General features: G+C 49.5%; 1 protein-coding gene across 1 annotated transcript in view; it reads right to left on the reverse strand.

Moving 5' to 3' along the window:
* The window catches only part of frmd5a (FERM domain containing 5a), a 352,980-nt gene that overhangs the window by 54,221 nt on the left and 281,501 nt on the right, over window positions 1-17,258 (reverse strand). The window contains 2 exon segments of the mRNA XM_072470394.1: window positions 1,257-1,345; window positions 7,948-8,035. Of these exon segments, the coding sequence (XP_072326495.1) occupies window positions 1,257-1,345; window positions 7,948-8,035 (177 nt within the window).

Below are 17,258 nucleotides of genomic sequence, written 5' to 3' on the forward strand. Positions count from 1 at the left end.
GTCATTCGGGTGGGACACTGTTGGCGGGTGGAGTCCTGAATGGTTCAAAGTGTTTCAGTGTTTCCCACAGAGGGACACATCAACTATCAGGCTCCATGTATTTTTGCAGATTGCTGTGGTCTCCATACAATCAGTTAGTGATAACAGTTCGACCGTCGCCGTCTCCACATTGGGCTGGATTTGATTCAGTCCATCATCGTGGGAACCATGGCAACCAGGCCCCATGTGAGACTCCCCAATTAAGTCAGAGGGTGGAAGGGGCTGGCATGTATCACTGGCCAGCGTCAATTAGATTCATTAATGAGTCAATTGACAACCATCATACCTGAGCCCACTGCGATTCAGTCATGGCTCGAGGATTTGACAGGAACTACGCAGAATGTCACCTCGGAATGTCACCCAGCGAACGTTATTGGATTTACCAGCAGCCCCCTGGGGGGGAAAGGCCTTCATTATCAAACACTCAGGTGACCCAACTTAGGGAAAAGGGACCTGCTACTGAAAGCTACACCCTGTCCTTGCCTCCAACCCTCCTTGCCCCCTCTCCTGTGACACCCACCATGTGACCCCCCCCTGCCCTCAGTAACCTTTGTTCTGGGCGTCTGATCGCAGTGTGGTCGGCAGACGCCATTGCTCCCACTGACACTGGCAGCATCGGTTTCTGGCCAGTGCTGCCGGCGTGGATTGGACATGGTCCCACACGGCGGGATCTGGCTGGTAGGCCGGCTGGTGCGGTCGTCGGGGGGGGGGGGGCGCGGGGGGATCCGGCTCCAGGGGGGGCCCCCGCGGTGGCCTGGCCTGCGTTCGGGGCCCACCGATCTGCGGGCGGCCATGTGCTGTGGGGGCACTCCTTACTTCCGCGCCGGCCCCTGTGGGGCTCGGCCATGGCCGGTGCGGAGAAGCCACCCCCCTGCGCATGCGCCAGACAATGCCGGCCGGCCTGCGCGTGCAAGAAACCACCATTCTGCGGTTCTGCGCATGCGCTAACGCGCGCAGTCTCTTCGCCGCCGGCTGACACGTCGCCAACCCCTCCGCCGCCGGCCTAGCCACCCAGATGTGCAGAGAATTCCACAACTTCCGGTTGGCCGACGCCGGAGTGGTTCACGCCGTTCTTGGCGCCGGCGTCTGGCCAATTCGCCGATTGCGGTGAATCCCGCCTAGTGTGTTCAGATCAGGACAACAGCAGAATTGCAGCTTCTGTGGAAGGAAGCACCTGCAGATAACAGTAGATTAAACCAGGGAACCGAAACACTCACCATTTTATAAAATGAATCCTCTTGTTTCCCTGTAACACCACAAATCCAGACGGAGTAAAGGCTAAGAATGCAGCGTTTCCTGAAACATCCTGGAGGAAAAATGTCCACATGAAGAAATTCAGGGATTTGCTAAGATTTTTGTTAAGTTGTTCTGATATTGTTTGTGTCGTGTTTAAGTCCTTCACATTTCCTCGCCCGCACCGCACAAGGTAAAGTCATCTCCCTCCTCTCGCCAAGTCAACGCCAACTCTCACACACCAATCAATACAGACTCAGTACCCAGCACATAACGTCTGTTACTGTCATCCTAGACACAAGGGGGGAGAGGGAGGAGGAGAGAGGGACAGTGGGAGTGAGGAGAGAGAGAAAGAGGGAGACGAGAGAGAGGGAAAGAGAGAGAAAAGGAGAGAAGTAGGGAGAGAGAGGATGGGGGATATTGGTATTGTGACCCGGGGCCGGGATTGACCCGTGTCCTCAGCACCGTGAGGCAGCAGTGCTAACCACTATGCCACTGGGCCTCCCTCTTTCTCAATCTGAGCCCAGTTGCAATCTGCAGCGGCCAAAGTCTGCACTGTGTAGAGTATCGGCCGTCCATGCAGTGGGATAACACCACCCTGATTCCGTATGGGGAGGCATCAAAAGTAACCAAAAGGAGCTTTGAGGGGTTGTAGTTAGTCAATAAACCTGATGCTCCTTCACCTTGGCAAATGCTTCCTCTCTCCAGGCCCACGCCTGCGTCTTTTGTTTGTTTTTCAAAGATATTTTATTGCAAACGTACAAAATAACAACAAAGTGACATTCCAACAAAACAGGGTCAACAGTTTGTATATTTTCCCCCTTTAATCACTTCCCTCCCCATCTACCTCCCCCACCTGGCGACGGACAGCTCCTCAAATACCGTCACGAATGGCCTCCACCGAAGCCCTCTTCTGTCCCGTTTAATCTTTTTTTTAATATGAATTTAGAGTACCCAATTCATTTTTTCCAATTAAGGGGCAATTTAGCGTGGTCAATCCGCCAACCCTGCACATCTTTAAGTTGTGGGGGGAAACCCACGCAGACGTGGGGAGAATGTGCAAACTCCACACGGACAGTGACCCAGAGCCGGGATCGAACCTGGGACCTCGGCGCCGTGAGGCAGCAGTGCTAACCACTGTGCCACCGTGCTGCCCCGTAAAATTAATTTTTTTCCAACTGGTGAAACCCGTACAGATCCCCCAGCCAGGCCGCGACTCTTGGCGGCGTATCTGATCTCCAATTCAAAAGAATTTGTCGCCGGGCAATCAGAGAGGCGAAGGCCGCGACATCATCCCCTTCCCCTCCAGCTGCTCCAGCAGCTCCGAAACCCCACCTGCTGTCTTTTCAATAGCGCATGCAGCGGTGCGAGGATAGTCGCAAAGTTAGGCATAAGCTTCTCAAAATAATTCACGAGTCCGAAGAACGACCGCAATTCGGCCGCGTCGTCAGGCGTAGGGGTTTGTTTGATCGCTCGCATCTTGCCTTCTAATGGGTGCAGGCCTTCACGTTCGACACGATACCCTAAGTCAGCGACATCCTTTGTGTAAAAAACACATTTTCCGCTCCTAAAGCCTGTCCCGGAAAACCGGCGGAGGATCTCCTCCGAATTGCTCAGGTTCTCCTTTGCAGTGGTTCGGGTGACCAGGATACCACACAAGTAAACCGCCACCCTGTCCATACCTCCAAGGTCCTTGGAGGATGTTCCCAATCACTCTCTGGAAAATAGCACAAGCCAATGACACCCCAAATGGCAACCTTGTATATTCATAGAAGTCTCTGTGGCATTAATAGTCACAAACTTTCTGGAAGCGGCATCAACTCCAATCGGAGGTATGCGTGACCTTTCTTAGAAAAAGGGTGTCCTCGAGCCAGCTTTGCCACGATGTCCTCTCTTTGTGACATTGGGTATCGCTCCAAACGAGAGACCTTGGGTGGGATTCTCCGACCCCTGCCGGGCCGGAGAATCTCCGCCGGCGGCGTGAATCCCGCCCCGACTGCCGGATTCTCTGGCGCCGGTTTTTCGCCGGGGGCGGGAATCGCACTGGTCGGGGGCCGTTTGCAATGGGCCCCCCGGCAATTCTCCGCTCCGCGATCGGGGCCCACCGATCCGCGGGCGGGCCTGATCCGTGGGGGCACTCTTTCCCTCTGTGCCGGCCGCTGTAATGGTTCGCCATGGCCAGCGCGGAGAAGAAACCCCCTGTGCATGCTCTGGGATGACGCCAGTAGACGCTGGCGCTCCCGCGCATGCGTCAACTCGCTCCGGCCGGCGGAGGCACTTCGGCGCCGGTTGGCACAGCGCCAACCCTGCCGGCGCCGGCCTAGCCCCTGAAGGGGCGGAGGATTCTGCACCTTCCGGGCGGCCCGACACCGGAGTGGTTCACACCACTCCTCGGCGCCGGTACGGCTCGCCCAGCCGGTTAGCGGAGAATCCCACCCCTTGTTCACTGTTAGCTTGTAATCTCCGCACAAGCGGATGGTTTTGTCTGGTTTCAATACTGGGACTACAGGCGTTGCCCAATCTGCAAATTGTACCAGCCGGATGATTCCCAGGCTTCCCAAATGGTTGAGCTCATCATCTACGTGTGTGAGCAATGCACCAGGGACAGGATAGGCCCTGAAGTACTTCAATTGGGCCTCAGGGTCAATGTGAATTTTGGCCACGTCACCTTTGATGTTACCCAGATCTTGCTGGAAATCAAGAACAAAGAACAAAGAAAATTACAGCACAGGAACAGGCTCTTCGGCCCTCCCAGCCTGCGCCGATCCAGATCCTTTATCTAAACCTGTCTTCTATTTTCCAAGGATCTACTTCCCTCTGTTCCCCGCCCGTTCATATATCTGTCTAGATGCATCTTAAATGATGCTATCGTGCCCGCCTCTACCACCTCCGCTGGCAAAGCGTTCCAGGCACCCACCACCCTCTGCGTAAAAAACTTTGCACGCACATCTCCCTTAAACTTTCCCCCTCTCACCTTGAAATCGTGACCCCTTGTAATTGACACCCCCACTCTTGGAAAAAGCTTGTTGCTATCCACCCTGTCCATACCTCTCATAATTTTGTAGACCTCAATCAGGTCCCCCCTCAACCTCCGTCTTTCCAACGAAAACAATCCGAATCTACTCAACCTTTCTTCATAGCTAGCACCCTCCATGCCAGACAACATTCTGGTGAACCTCCTCTGCACCCTCTCTAAAGCATCCACATCCTTCTGGTAATGTGGCGACCAGAACTGCACGCAGTATTCCAAATGTGGCCTAACCAAAGTCCTATACAACTGTAACATGACCTGCCGACTCTTGTACTCAATACCCCGTCCGATGAAGGCAAGCATGCTGTATGCCTTCTTGACCACCCCATCGACCTGCGTTGCCACCTTCAGGGTACAATGGACCTGAACTCCCAGGGCAGCACGATAGCATTGTGGATAGCACAATTGCTTCACAGCTCCAGGGTCCCAGGTTCGATTCCAGCTTGGGTCACTGTCTGTGCGGAGTCTGCACATCCTCCCCGTGTGTGCGTGGGTTTCCTCCGGGTGCTCCGGTTTCCTCCCACAGTCCAAAGATGTACAGGTTAGGTGGATTGGTCTTGCTAAATTGCCCTTAGTGTCCAAAATTGCCCTTGGTGTTGGGTGGGGTTACTGGGTTATGGGGATAGGGTGGAGGTGTTGACCTTGGGTAGGGTGCTCTTTCCAAGAGCCGGTGCAGACTTGATGGGCCGAATGGCCTCCTTCTGCTCTGTAAATTCTATGATAATCTATGATAATCTCTCTGTCCACCAATTTTCCCCAGGACTCTTCCATTGACCGTATAGTCCGCTCTTGAATTAGATCTTCCAAAATGCATCACCTCGCATTTGCCTGGATTGAACTCCATCTGCCATTTCTCTGCCCAACTCTCCAAACTATCTATATTTTGCTGTATTCTCTGACAGTCCTCCTCACTATCTGCAACTCCACCAATCTTCGTATCATCTGCAAACTTGCTAATCAGACCACCTATACCTTCGTCCAGATCATTTATGTATATCACAAACAACAGTGGTCCGAGCACAGATCCCTGTGGAACACCTCCAGTCACCTTTCTCCATTTTGATACACTCTCTTCTACCTCTACTCTCTGTCTCCTGTTGCCAGACAGTTCTTTATCCATCTAGCTAGTACACCCTGAATCCCATACAACTTCATTTTTTCCATCAGCCTGCCATGGGAAACTTTATCAAACGCCTTACTGAAGTCCATGTATATGTCATCTACAGCCCTTCCCTCATCAATTAACTTTGTCACTTCCTCAAAGAATTCTATTAGGTTTGTAAGACATGACCTTCCCTGCACAAATCCATGCTGCCTATCACTGATAAAGTCTATTTTCTTCCAAATGTGAATAGATCCTATCCCTCAGGATCTTCTCCAACAGTTTGCCTATCACTGACGTCAAGCTCACAGGTCTATAATTCCCTGGATTATCCCTGCTACCCTTCTTAAACAAAGGGACAACATCAGAAATTCTCCAGTCCTCCGGGACCTCACCCGTGCTCAAGGATGCTGCAAAGATATCTGTTAAGGCCCCAGCCATTTCGTCCCTCACTTCCCTCAGTAACCTGGGATAGATCCCATCCGGACCTGGGGACTTGTCCACCTTAATGCCTTTTAGAATACCCAAAACTTCCCCCTTCCTTATGCCGACTCGACCTAGAGTATATAAACATCCATCCCTAACCTCAACATCCGTCATGTCCCTCTCCTTGGTGAATACCGATGCAAAGTACTCATTAAGAATCTCACCCATTTCCTCTGACTCCACGCATAAATTCCCTCTTTTGTCTTTAAGTGGGCCAATCCTTTCTCTAGTTACCCTCTTGCTCCTTATATACAAATAAAAGGCTTTGGGATTTTCCTTAACCCTGTTAGCCAAAGATATTTCATGACCCCTTTTAGCCCTCTGCGCCCTGCCGTGAGAGGGAGATCTCAATGTCCTTTTTTAGGTCCAAGGGCGGTACATGCCCAGGACTTTGTATAATCTCCCAGTGCCCATCCTGAAAATCGGCTGCCAGTCCAAACGGAGCCTCTGCAGCCAATCACGGCCCAGCAGACTCAGGCTGGGCCCCGTACAATTATCATGCAGATTCAGATTCAGGCTGAGCAAGTTCTTGCAGTCTGCTGACGGACTGTCCATGGGAAACGCGGGTCATTGTTGTCCCCCCGATGGCTAGTGGTTTCCCCATGGACATTGCCAACATAATCTCGGTGGTCATCAAATTCAAACGCTGAATTCCTGTCCTGAACTTGCTGTCCTATCACTGAGGCCGCAGCCCCCGTGTCCAGTTCCATTATGAGTCGGTGGCCATTCACCTGGATGATGGTTTTGATGGGGCCAACCCACGATGATGCAATTCAACTACATGCACTTGCCTTCATCGGGTCCTCAATGTGGAGGGTCCTGGCTCGAGGCGGACATATCTCTCGACCAGGGCGATTCACTTGTTGGCTGACCTGGTGTTGCTAGTCCCTGCGGCTTCTCTGGCCACAGGTGCTGCACCTTTGTGAGTCCTCCTCCAGTGGTTCAGGGGAAAGGTCTCGGCTGGAAGTCTCGGCCAATGGACTTGCCCCAACGGTGTTCGGGCAAGGGCTGGGTCCCAAAGGTTTTGTTCCCAGGTAGCGCCGCTGGTCGCAATGGGGAGCATCATACACTGTTCACCTCCATCTCTGACATACCCAAGAGTCCTGGATTGCCTTCTCTGCGCTCTGCCGTGAGAGGGAGATCTCAATGTCCTTTTTTAGGTCCAAACACGGTTCAGCCCGAAATGCCCGTTGGGTCGCCATGTTGTCAACTCTGCACACAAGGTGATCTCTGGTAGGGATGGCCCGGAATCCCAGAGCTCCACTAGTTTGCATAAGCTTGCCAGTAACAGACTCTCCCGGGGCTTTCTCGGCCAAATTGAATCGGTATCTTTGGACAATGACCGACGGTTTGGGGTCATAGTGGCTCGTTAGAGCGCCACCAATTCATCAAACGTCTCGGAGTCTGGGGCCACAGGGTAGGTTAGGTTCTCTATGGCACTGAAAATGGGGCCACACAGACGGTTGAAAGAAACACCTTCTGGAGGCCCTCCCCAGTTCTCCCTGAAAAAATAGTGCATACATTCTGTGTACTGAGCCCAGTCTTCCACACGCTCGTCAAAAGTGTAATTTCCTGCTCACAGTTGGGAAATTCAGCAATTAAGCAACAGTCCAAACCCCAGCCGGGACCACCCTGAGATGCCAGCTCCCTCTTGGGCCGCTTTTTATCTCGTGGAATTAACGAGCCCCGTTGTTGGGCCTCCGCCCCTCAACAAGGGAACTCCTGGGAGATCGATTGGGTCATCCTCATGGGTTTCATGGGGAAGAGAGGGGAGAGGTTGCGGGGGAGAGGGAGGAAAAGGGGGCGAGGGGAAGGAGAAGATTAAAAAGAGAGTGAGAGTTGAGAGAGGAGAAAGGATGGAGGAAGAAATTCACTGACTGCAAGAACTTGCTCAGCCTGAATCTGAATTAGAACAAGTGAGTGATAATGAGCATTTGCAGAGTTGCGATTTGATTGGGAGGTCAGTAACAGCACGAGTAACTAGCGAGGAAGTGATTACAAACATTCAGGAACTCCATATCCAAGGGAGACTGCTCTTCCTATTCCTGTCCTGTACCTTGCAGGGATGGGGATCAACTCCATACGTCTCCAAAGACTGTGCTTGCGTCAGGAAATTCAGCTCAGCTGTGTCCGGAGACTGCCCACTATAGGGAAAATAATAAAACAGATAAAACAGGGATCAGTCACTGAGGACAGTGTGTGTGTGTGTGTGTGTGTGTGTGTGTCTATGTGTGTGTGTGTGCATGTGTGTGTGTCTATGTCTGCGTGTGTGTCTGTCTATGTGTGTGTGTGTCTATGTCTGTGCGTGTGTTTGTCTATGTGTGTGTGTGTGTTGTGTGTGTGTGTCTGTATGTGTGCATATGTGTGTCTGTGTTTGTGTCTGTGTTACTTATAAATAAAGTTAACAAAACAGGTCAGTTGCTTAGCTGTGTAGAGACTTATGGAGAGACTTCCTTTGAAGAGCAACTCCAGTACATTTCTGCTCCGCCTAATACCATTTGGCCAAATTGCTGCTCAACTTAAAATCTTATAACAGACTGAAAAACTGCATACAGACCTGGCTCCTCCCATTAATCACATCATCTGTATCCTTTAAGTTCTATGACTTGCTTAACTAGGACTGAATACAATCCCTCATAAATGATCTACTCTCCAGGGAACTATCCAAAATATAAACAATGTTCCATTAGTCCTTTATCTGTAAACGAGTAAATGGTTGGAATGAATGATTACCTCACCTTTTCCAACTTCCTAATTATAGCTTTAGCAGGCACATTGCCTGTATGTATTTTAAACAGGGTTTTTAATAACATTACTGCCACAGAATTTAAATATAATATGTAACAATTTCTACATTCTGCATGGTGGCTAGGGGATCATTTCCATCCATTTGAGAGGGCAAATAGGGCCTTGGTTTAACAGCTCATCTCATGAGAGACAGCACCTGGGAAAGTGCAGCACTCCCTCAGTCCCACACTGGTACTGTCTGCTTAGGCTTTGTACTCAAGTCTCTGGAGCTAGACTTGAACCCACAACTTGAGTCGGACGTTCTATCCACTGAGCCATGATTGATATGATGAAGGACCAATCCAATGTACTGACTTTGCCATGTGCAATTATTCCAGTGCAACAACTTATTCTGTCGCAATTTTCTTTCCCCGTCTCTCCTGCTGGGCTTTGAGCCACCGATTCAGACAGCCTGCCGACTTTCCATCTAATCCTTTGACAGGTGCAAATCCAAATGTTAAAGTTTGGCAGGCTATTCAACTGTGCTGGGCACCACAATCTGATCTGGAATGTGTGTATCTGAATTGCTACCGAGAATAGCAGTGCTCCCCACTAGCTCAAGAATTACATAGTATTTAGAGTGCAGAAAAAGGCCCTTCAGCACAAACCATCAGGAGCCTAGAGACCCCGAGAGATCTGGGCGTGCAGCTTAGAGAGACAGAGAGATCTGGGCGTGCAGCTTAGTGAGACAGAGAGATCTGGGCGTGCAGCTTAGAGAGACAGAGAGATCTGGGCGGCAGCTTAGAGAGACAGAGAGATCTGGGCGTGCAGCTTAGAGAGACAGAGAGATCTGGGCGCGCAGCTTAGAGAGACAGAGAGATCTGGGCGCGCAGCTTAGAGAGACAGAGAGATCTGGGCGTGCAGCTTAGAGAGACAGAGAGATCTGGGCGTGTAGCTTAGAGACACAGAGAGATCTGGGCGCGCAGCTTAGAGAGACAGAGAGATCTGGGCGTGCAGCTTAGAGAGACAGAGAGATCTGGGCGTGCAGCTTAGAGACACAGAGAGATCTGGGCGTGCAGGTCCACAGATCCTTAAATGTGGCAGCACAGGTGGAAATGATGGTAATGAAAGCATATGGCATGCTTGCCTTCATAGGACGGGGTATCGGGTATAAAAGCTCGAATATTATGTTACAATTATATAGAACGTTGGTTAGGTCACATTTGGAATACTGTGTCCAATTCTGGTCACCGCACTACCAGAAGGACGTGGAGGCTTTGGAGAGAGTACAGAACAGGTTTACCAGGATGCTGCCTGGTATGGAGGGTATTAGCTATGAGGAGAGATTGAATAAACTGGGATTGTTCTCCCTAGAGAGACGGAGGCTGAGGGGCGACCTGATAGAAGTTTATAAAATTATGAGAGGTATAGATAGGGTGAATAGTTGGAGGCTTTTCCCAGGGTGGAAATTACAATTACAAGGGGCACAAGTTTAATGTGAGGAGGGACAGGTTCAGTGGAGATGTGCGGGGGAAGTATATTACACAGTGGGTGGTGGTGGCCTGGAATGCCCTGCTAAGTGAGGTGGTTGAGGCAGATACGTTAGCGACCTTTAAGACCTATCTGGATAGGCACATGAACAGACGGGGTATAGAAGGATACAAGCGAGTGGTCTAGATAGGACACGTGATCGGCGCAGGCTGGGAGGGCCCAAAGGCCTGTTCCTGTGCTGTATTGTTCTTTGTTCTTTGATCCATGCTGTCTCCATATGAGACCCCTCCCACCAATCACAGTGGGGGGTGTTCTGATCTCCAGTCTCCTGCCTGAAAGGGCGCTGGAAGCAGATTCAAGAGAAACTTTCTGAAGATAAAGCGCTGGATGCCCTGCCGCCGGCAGCAGAGTTCCTGATGTGGCGGAGAATCCAGCGACTGGGAATAAACACTATCGGCACCACTCTGCTCCCCTGCTGGCGGCAGCATCAGAGTTTGCGTCCTGTTCCTGTGGAAAGATGCAAATGGGTCACACAGGAGTGGATTGGTACAAGTATGTTCCGGCATGACCGTGACCTGGTGGACCTTGCGGTGGGCCAAGGGGTAAGTATTTAAGGTAGGTGCCCCAAAGGTCCATCATAGGGCCTCCCTCCCTCCAACAATGCAAATCCTGCCCACCCCACCCCCATCAGCCCCCCCCCCACTAGGTCCACACCAGAGACCCGCAATTTCTGTAAACATGCGTGGGTTTCCTCCGGGTGCTCCGGTTTCCTCCCACAGTCCAAAGATGTGTAGGCTAGGTAGATTGGCCATGATAAATTGCACTTAGTGTCCAAAAAAGGTTAGGTGGTGTTACAGGGATACGGTGGAAGTGTGGGGATAGGGTGGAGGTATGGGCTTAGGTAGGGTTCTCTTTCCAAGGGCTGGTGCAGACTCGATGGGTCGAATGGCCTCCTTGTGCACTGTAAATTCTATCGTTCTATCTAGCAGTTAAGTGCTTTCATTTCCTCGGTTTTTGTCAGCAGAAAGTGCTTGACTGCTTTTGATATGGTCATGAGCTGTCAATCATAACTAGGTGTTTATAAACATTGCGGTTAGTTTCACAGCAGGCTACTTGCGATTCATTCAAGCGTGAAGGGAAATGAAAATAAACAATCCAGACATCTGGAAGCTGTCAATTACAGCCTACTTAAAGCTATTTCTCTTTGAAGTGACGAGAAGTCTTGAAGATCAAAGCATCTGAGGGCCTGGAAAGCTGTGTGGCGTGATTTTCACTTTCTCTGAAGTCGCAGCTGCTGCTTTCTAGACATCTGTCTGAGGCAGCAGGAATAAGGGACAGGCAAATGAAAGTAGTGATTTATTTTCAGTTTCCGCCTGAACTGCTCTTTAGCTTCCAGGCAGCGGTGCCAGATGGGGGAGGGTCAGTCACTGTTATGGGAGGGTTCCTCTGTTATTGGGGGTTCTTTGTTACGGGGTTCATTGTTGTAGGGGAGTTTATCTGGTATGGGGGGTTTCCCTGATATGGGAGGCCTCTGGTGGTGGTCTCTGATATTGGGGGCCTCTGGTGGGGTCTCTAGTGGGAGTCTGATGGGGGGGTGGGGGGTCTGATGGGGGAGTTGGTATGGTGTTCGGTGGAGGGGGTTGTGTCACCCTTAAGCATGCGTACTGTGGACGGGGGGATGCCCCTATTTGTCAGTGGGGGGGGGGGGGGGGCAGGATTTGCTTTGCAGGGGGGGAGAGGGGGGGCCAGCTGCCGGACCTCATTATCGGGCCGTCGGTACATAATGGTGGCCTGATAGCGGGATTTGCAATGGAATCCCTTGCAATCCCCACCATGTGCATAAATTTGCATGGCAAGGGGCAGTGAATCGCTTCTGATTTGCCAGCGCAAAGCTAACATGAACCAACGTGAGCACAACGGCCAAATAGACTTTCTGAGTTGGAAGATTTGGTGATTCCGGTGATTGACTCCGAGGTCTCCGGGCCTATCCCGTCCCGGTGGAGCTCTGATATTAGAACTGGTCACCTCTTTCAGACTCGTCCACATAGGTACCTCGGATGAAGATTCTAACACTCGAGGGGGTAGGAATGCCTTGCATTTCCATACCCGAGCTGGCCCCATCCCCAAAACCACATTCTCAGATCCCAATATTTTGTTTTCTGACACAAAGCGAAGAAAGGAAATAAACCTAAGAATCGAAAGAGACGAAGGAGATGGGACAGGATTCAAAATAGATCCAACAAATTAAACCTCCTTCAGACATCCGCATGTGTGTTAAGTTTTGTTCTCCCACCTGCCTTTCTCAATTGATTTGAATTTCAAGGGAATTTCAATTCAAATGATTTAATCCCTTTTCCCATCTGATCTTCAATTTATTGGCTCCTCAAATCCAGAATTCTTCCGGAAACCATTCCCAATTGGAAAGTTCCAAGCGGACAAGAATTCGGAAAGTAATTCCTGTAGCCCCTGCTGCCAGATATAATCCTTAACGCGGAGTCTGTAGAGGGAGGAGCAACCGTAAGAGATTCACATTCTCTCATGTTCACCACCCAACAAAAAAACATGAAGACTGGGGTTTAACTGAAAATGTCCCAAACTAAGATTGCTAGAATTTTGCGAGGGGGGAGTATTAAGAGATATGAAACCAAGTGGGAAAATGTAGTTAAGATACAGCGATGCACAAGCTAATTAAATAACAGAACAGGTTGGAGGGGCTGAATGCACTTCTCCGGTTCCTGCATTGCTTTTCTCTTAAGAAGCCAAACTGTCTCCCAGCCACATCCTCAGATTTTTACACTTTACTGCTGAACATTTCTGGTCTATTTTTAAAATCAGGATTTACTCCTATTATCTGTCAGATAAACCAAACACCTACACTCTAACTCCCCCCAAACTAGTAAAACTCAAAGCACTAAAGCTCCACCGTCACAGACTTCATCAGCAAATGTATGGACGACTGCGTGCCAAAGAAAGCAGTACGTGCGTTCCCCAACCGGAAACCATGGCTCAATGGCGAGATTGACTCCCTGCTGAAGGACAGATCTGAGGCTTTCAAGTCAGACGACCCTGACCTATACAAGAAATCCAGGTACGACCTCCGCAAAGCCATCCGAGATGCCAAGAGGGAATGCCAAGCTAGAGTCACAGACAGATTCTTGGCAGTTGTGGCAAGGGCTAAACAACATAACGGGCTACAAAGCGAAGCCGAACAGTAACTCTGGCAGCAGCGCACCCCTCCCCGATAAACTGAATGCATTCTATGCTCGGTTCGAGCAGGTAACCAACAATCCGTTGGCGAGTGCCCCAGCAGCTCATAACTCACACATGGCCACCATCACAGCTTCTGAAGTCAGATCGACCTTCCTGAAAGTGAACCCTCAGAAGGCGACGGGCCCGGACAGGATCCCTGGTCGTGCACTCAGAGCCTGCGCAGACCAGCTGGCAGAGGTGTTCGTGGACATCTTTAACCTGTCCCTACTCCACTCCGAGGTCCTCATCTGCTTCAAGAAGACCACCATCATACCGGTACCAAAGAAGAACCAGGCAACGTGCCTCAATGGCTACCGTCCGGTGGCCCTGACTTCAGTCGTAATGAAGTGCTTCGAGAGGTTGATCATGAAGCGCATCACCTCCATACTCCCAGAACGCCTTGATCCACTGCAATTTGCATACCGTCGCAACCGGTCCACAGCAGACGCCATTTCCCTGGCCCTACACTCATCCCTAGAGCATCTCGACAACAAGGACTCCTACATCAGACTCCTATTTATTCCAGTTCTCCCAGTGAGCCAGAGAAGACACAGCCAGAGTGAGGCACAACCAAGAGTGAGTTTGGGAATTTGAAGCTAGGTGGGAATTCGAAGCTTGGGGGGGAGGAGGTTCTTTTTATCCCTGGTAAGTGACTAGTAAGTAGTTTTTCTTTTCATTGTCTAATTTATGTATTTCTTTTTCCGTTTTTTGGATTTGTAGTTGTATACGTTTGCCTAAGGTTTAAGACATGGCAGGAGATCCCAGACCCGTGTCATGCTCCTTGTGTGCGATGTGGGAGCTCAGGGACACATAGAAAATGGGTGACCAAAAGACAGAGCAGGAAGGCAGTGCAGGTGTCCCCTGCGGTCATCTCCCTGCAAAACAGATATACCGCTTTGGATACTGTTGAGGGAGATGGCTCACCAGGGGAAGGCAGCAACAGCCAGGTTCATGGCACCATGGCTGACACTGCTGCGCAGCTGGGCAGGAAGAAGAATGGCAGGGCTATAGTGATAGGGGACTCAATAGTAAGGGGAATAGACAGGCGGTCCTGCGGACGCAATCAAGACTGCAGGATGGTATATTGCCTCCCTGGTGCAAGGGTCAAGGATGTCTCGGAGCGGCTGCAGGACATTCTGGGGGTGGGGGGTGAACAGCCAGCTGTCGTGGTGCACATAGACACCAACGATATAGGTAAAAAACGGGACGAGGGAGTTAGGAGTTAAACTAAAAAGTAGAACCTCAAAGATAGTAATCTCAGGATTGCTACCAGTGCCACGAGCTAGTCAGAGTAGGAATGTCAGGATAGATAGGGTGAATGCGTGGTTCGAGAGATGGTGCAAGAGGGAGGGATTCAAATTCCTAGGGCATTGGAACCGGTCCTGGGGGAGGTGGAACCAGTACAAACTGGACGGTCTGCACCTGGGCAGGACTGGAACTGATGTCCTAGGGGGGGGGGGTATTTGCTAGAGCTGTTGGGGAGGGTTTAAACTAATGTGGCAGGGGGATGGGAACCGATGCAGGGAGTTCGAAGGTAGTAAAACAGGGACAGAAGCAAAAGGCAGTAAGGGGGAAAGTGTAAGGCAGAGAAGTCATAGTCAAAAATCAAAAAGGGCGACAGTACAAGGTACAGTGACTGAGGGAGCTCAGTGAATAGGCCCAGTAATACTAAAAGGAATAAAACGTGAAGTAAAAACATTAATGGTAAGCGATCTGGCAGGTTGTTACATGAAGATATGGGTTCAACGACAAGGAAAATTAGGAGAAAGGTTAAGAGGAAATATAACTTAGGAGAGGTTAATGATTGAGGTGTTAAGATTCAAAACAGAGGTAAAAAAGCCAACGTAAGTGTACTTTACCTGAATGCTCGTAGTATTCGGAATAAGGTAAATGAGTTGATGGTGCAAATCATCATGAATGACTATGATTTAGTGGCCATTACTGAAACATGGTTAAAGGATGGTCACGACTGGGAGTTAAAATTTCCGAGGGTATCAATCTATTCAGAAGGACAGAGTGGATGGTAAGGGAGGTGGTGTAGCTCTGTTATTTAAGGATGACATCAGGGCAATAGTAAGGAATTACATTGGTGCTATGGAGGATAAGGTTGAATCCATTTGGGTGGAAATCAGGAATAGTAAGGCGAAAAAGTCACTGATAGGAGTAGTCTATAGGCCACTAAATAGTAACATTATGGTGGGGCAGGCAATAAACAAAGAAATAACGGATGCATGTAGAAATGGTACAGCAGTTATCATGGGGAATTTTAATCTACATGTCGATTGGTTTAACCAGGTCAGTCAAGGCAGCCCTGAGGAGGAGTTTATAGCATGTATCCGCGATAATTTCCTAGAATAATATGTAATGGAACCTACGAGGGAACAAGCGGTCCTAGATCTGGTCCTGTATAATGAGACAGGATTGATTCATGATCTCATAGTTCGGGATCCTCTCGGAAGGAGCGATCACAATAGGTTGGAATTTAAAATACAGATGGAGGATGAGAAGGTAAAATCAAACACTAGTGTTTTGTGCTTAAACAAAGGAGATTACAATGGGATGAGAGAAGAACTAGCTAAGGTAGACTGGGAGCAAAGACTTTATGGTGAAACAGTTTAGGAACAGTGGAGAACCTTCCAAGCGATTTTTCACAGTGCTCAGCAAAGGTTTATACCAACAAAAAGGAAGGACGGTAGAAAGAGGGAAAATCTAAGGAAATAAGGGAGAGTATCAAATTGAAAGAAAAAGCATACAAAGTGGCAAAGATTAGTGGGACACTAGAGGACTGGGAAATCTTTAGGGGGCAACAGAAAGCTACTAAAAAGCTATAAAGAAGAGTAAGATAGATTATGAGAGTAAACTTGCTCAGAATATAAAAACAGATAGCAAAGGTTTCTACAAATACATAAAACAAAAAAAGTAGCTAAGGTAAATATTGGTCCTTTAGAGGATGAGAAGGAAGATTTAATAATGGGAGACGAGGAAATGGCTGAGGAACTGAACAGGTTTTTTGGGTCGATCTTCACAGTGGAAGACACAAATAACATGCCAGTGACTGATAGAAATGAGGCTATGACAGGTGAGGACCTTGAGAGGATTGTTATCACTAAGGAGGTAGTGATGAGCAGGCTAATGGGGCTAAAGGTAGACAAGTCTCCTGGCCCTGATGGAATGCATTTCAGAGTGCTAAAAGAGATGGCTAGGGAAATTGCAAATGCACTAGTGATAATTTACCACAATTCACTAGACTCTGGGGTGGTCCCGGCGGATTGGAAATTAGCAAACGTGACACCACTGTTTAAAAAAGGAGGTAGGCAGAAAGCGGGTAATTATAGGCCAGTGAGCTTAACTTCGGTAGTAGGGAAGATGCTGGAATCTATCATCAAGGAAGAAATAGCGAGGCATCTGGATGGAAATTGTCCCATTGGACAGACGCAGCATGGGTCCATAAAGGGCAGGTCGTGCCTAACTAATTTAGTCGAATTTTTTGAGCACATTACCAGTGCGGTAGATAATGTGGAGCCAATGGATGTGGTATATCTGGATTTCCAGAACGCCTTTGACAAGTTGTCACACAAAAGGTTGCTGCATAAGATAAAGATGCATGGCATTAAGGGGAAAGTAGGAGCATGGATAGAGGATTGGTTAATTAATAGAAAGCAAAGAGTGGGGATTAATGGGTGTTTCTCTGGTTGGCAATCAGTAGCTAGTGGTGTCCCTCAGGGATCAGTGTTGGGCCCACAATTGTTCTCAATTCACCTGGATGATTTGGAGTTGGGGACCAAGGGCAATGTGTCCAAGTTTGCAGACGACACTAAGATAAGTGGTAAAGCAAAAAGTGCAGAGGATACTGGAAGTCTGCAGAGGGATTTACATAGGTTAAGTGAATGGGCTAGGGTC

This window comes from Scyliorhinus torazame, chromosome 12 (assembly GCF_047496885.1).
Source record: "Scyliorhinus torazame isolate Kashiwa2021f chromosome 12, sScyTor2.1, whole genome shotgun sequence".
Classification (NCBI taxonomy): Eukaryota; Metazoa; Chordata; class Chondrichthyes; order Carcharhiniformes; family Scyliorhinidae; genus Scyliorhinus; species Scyliorhinus torazame.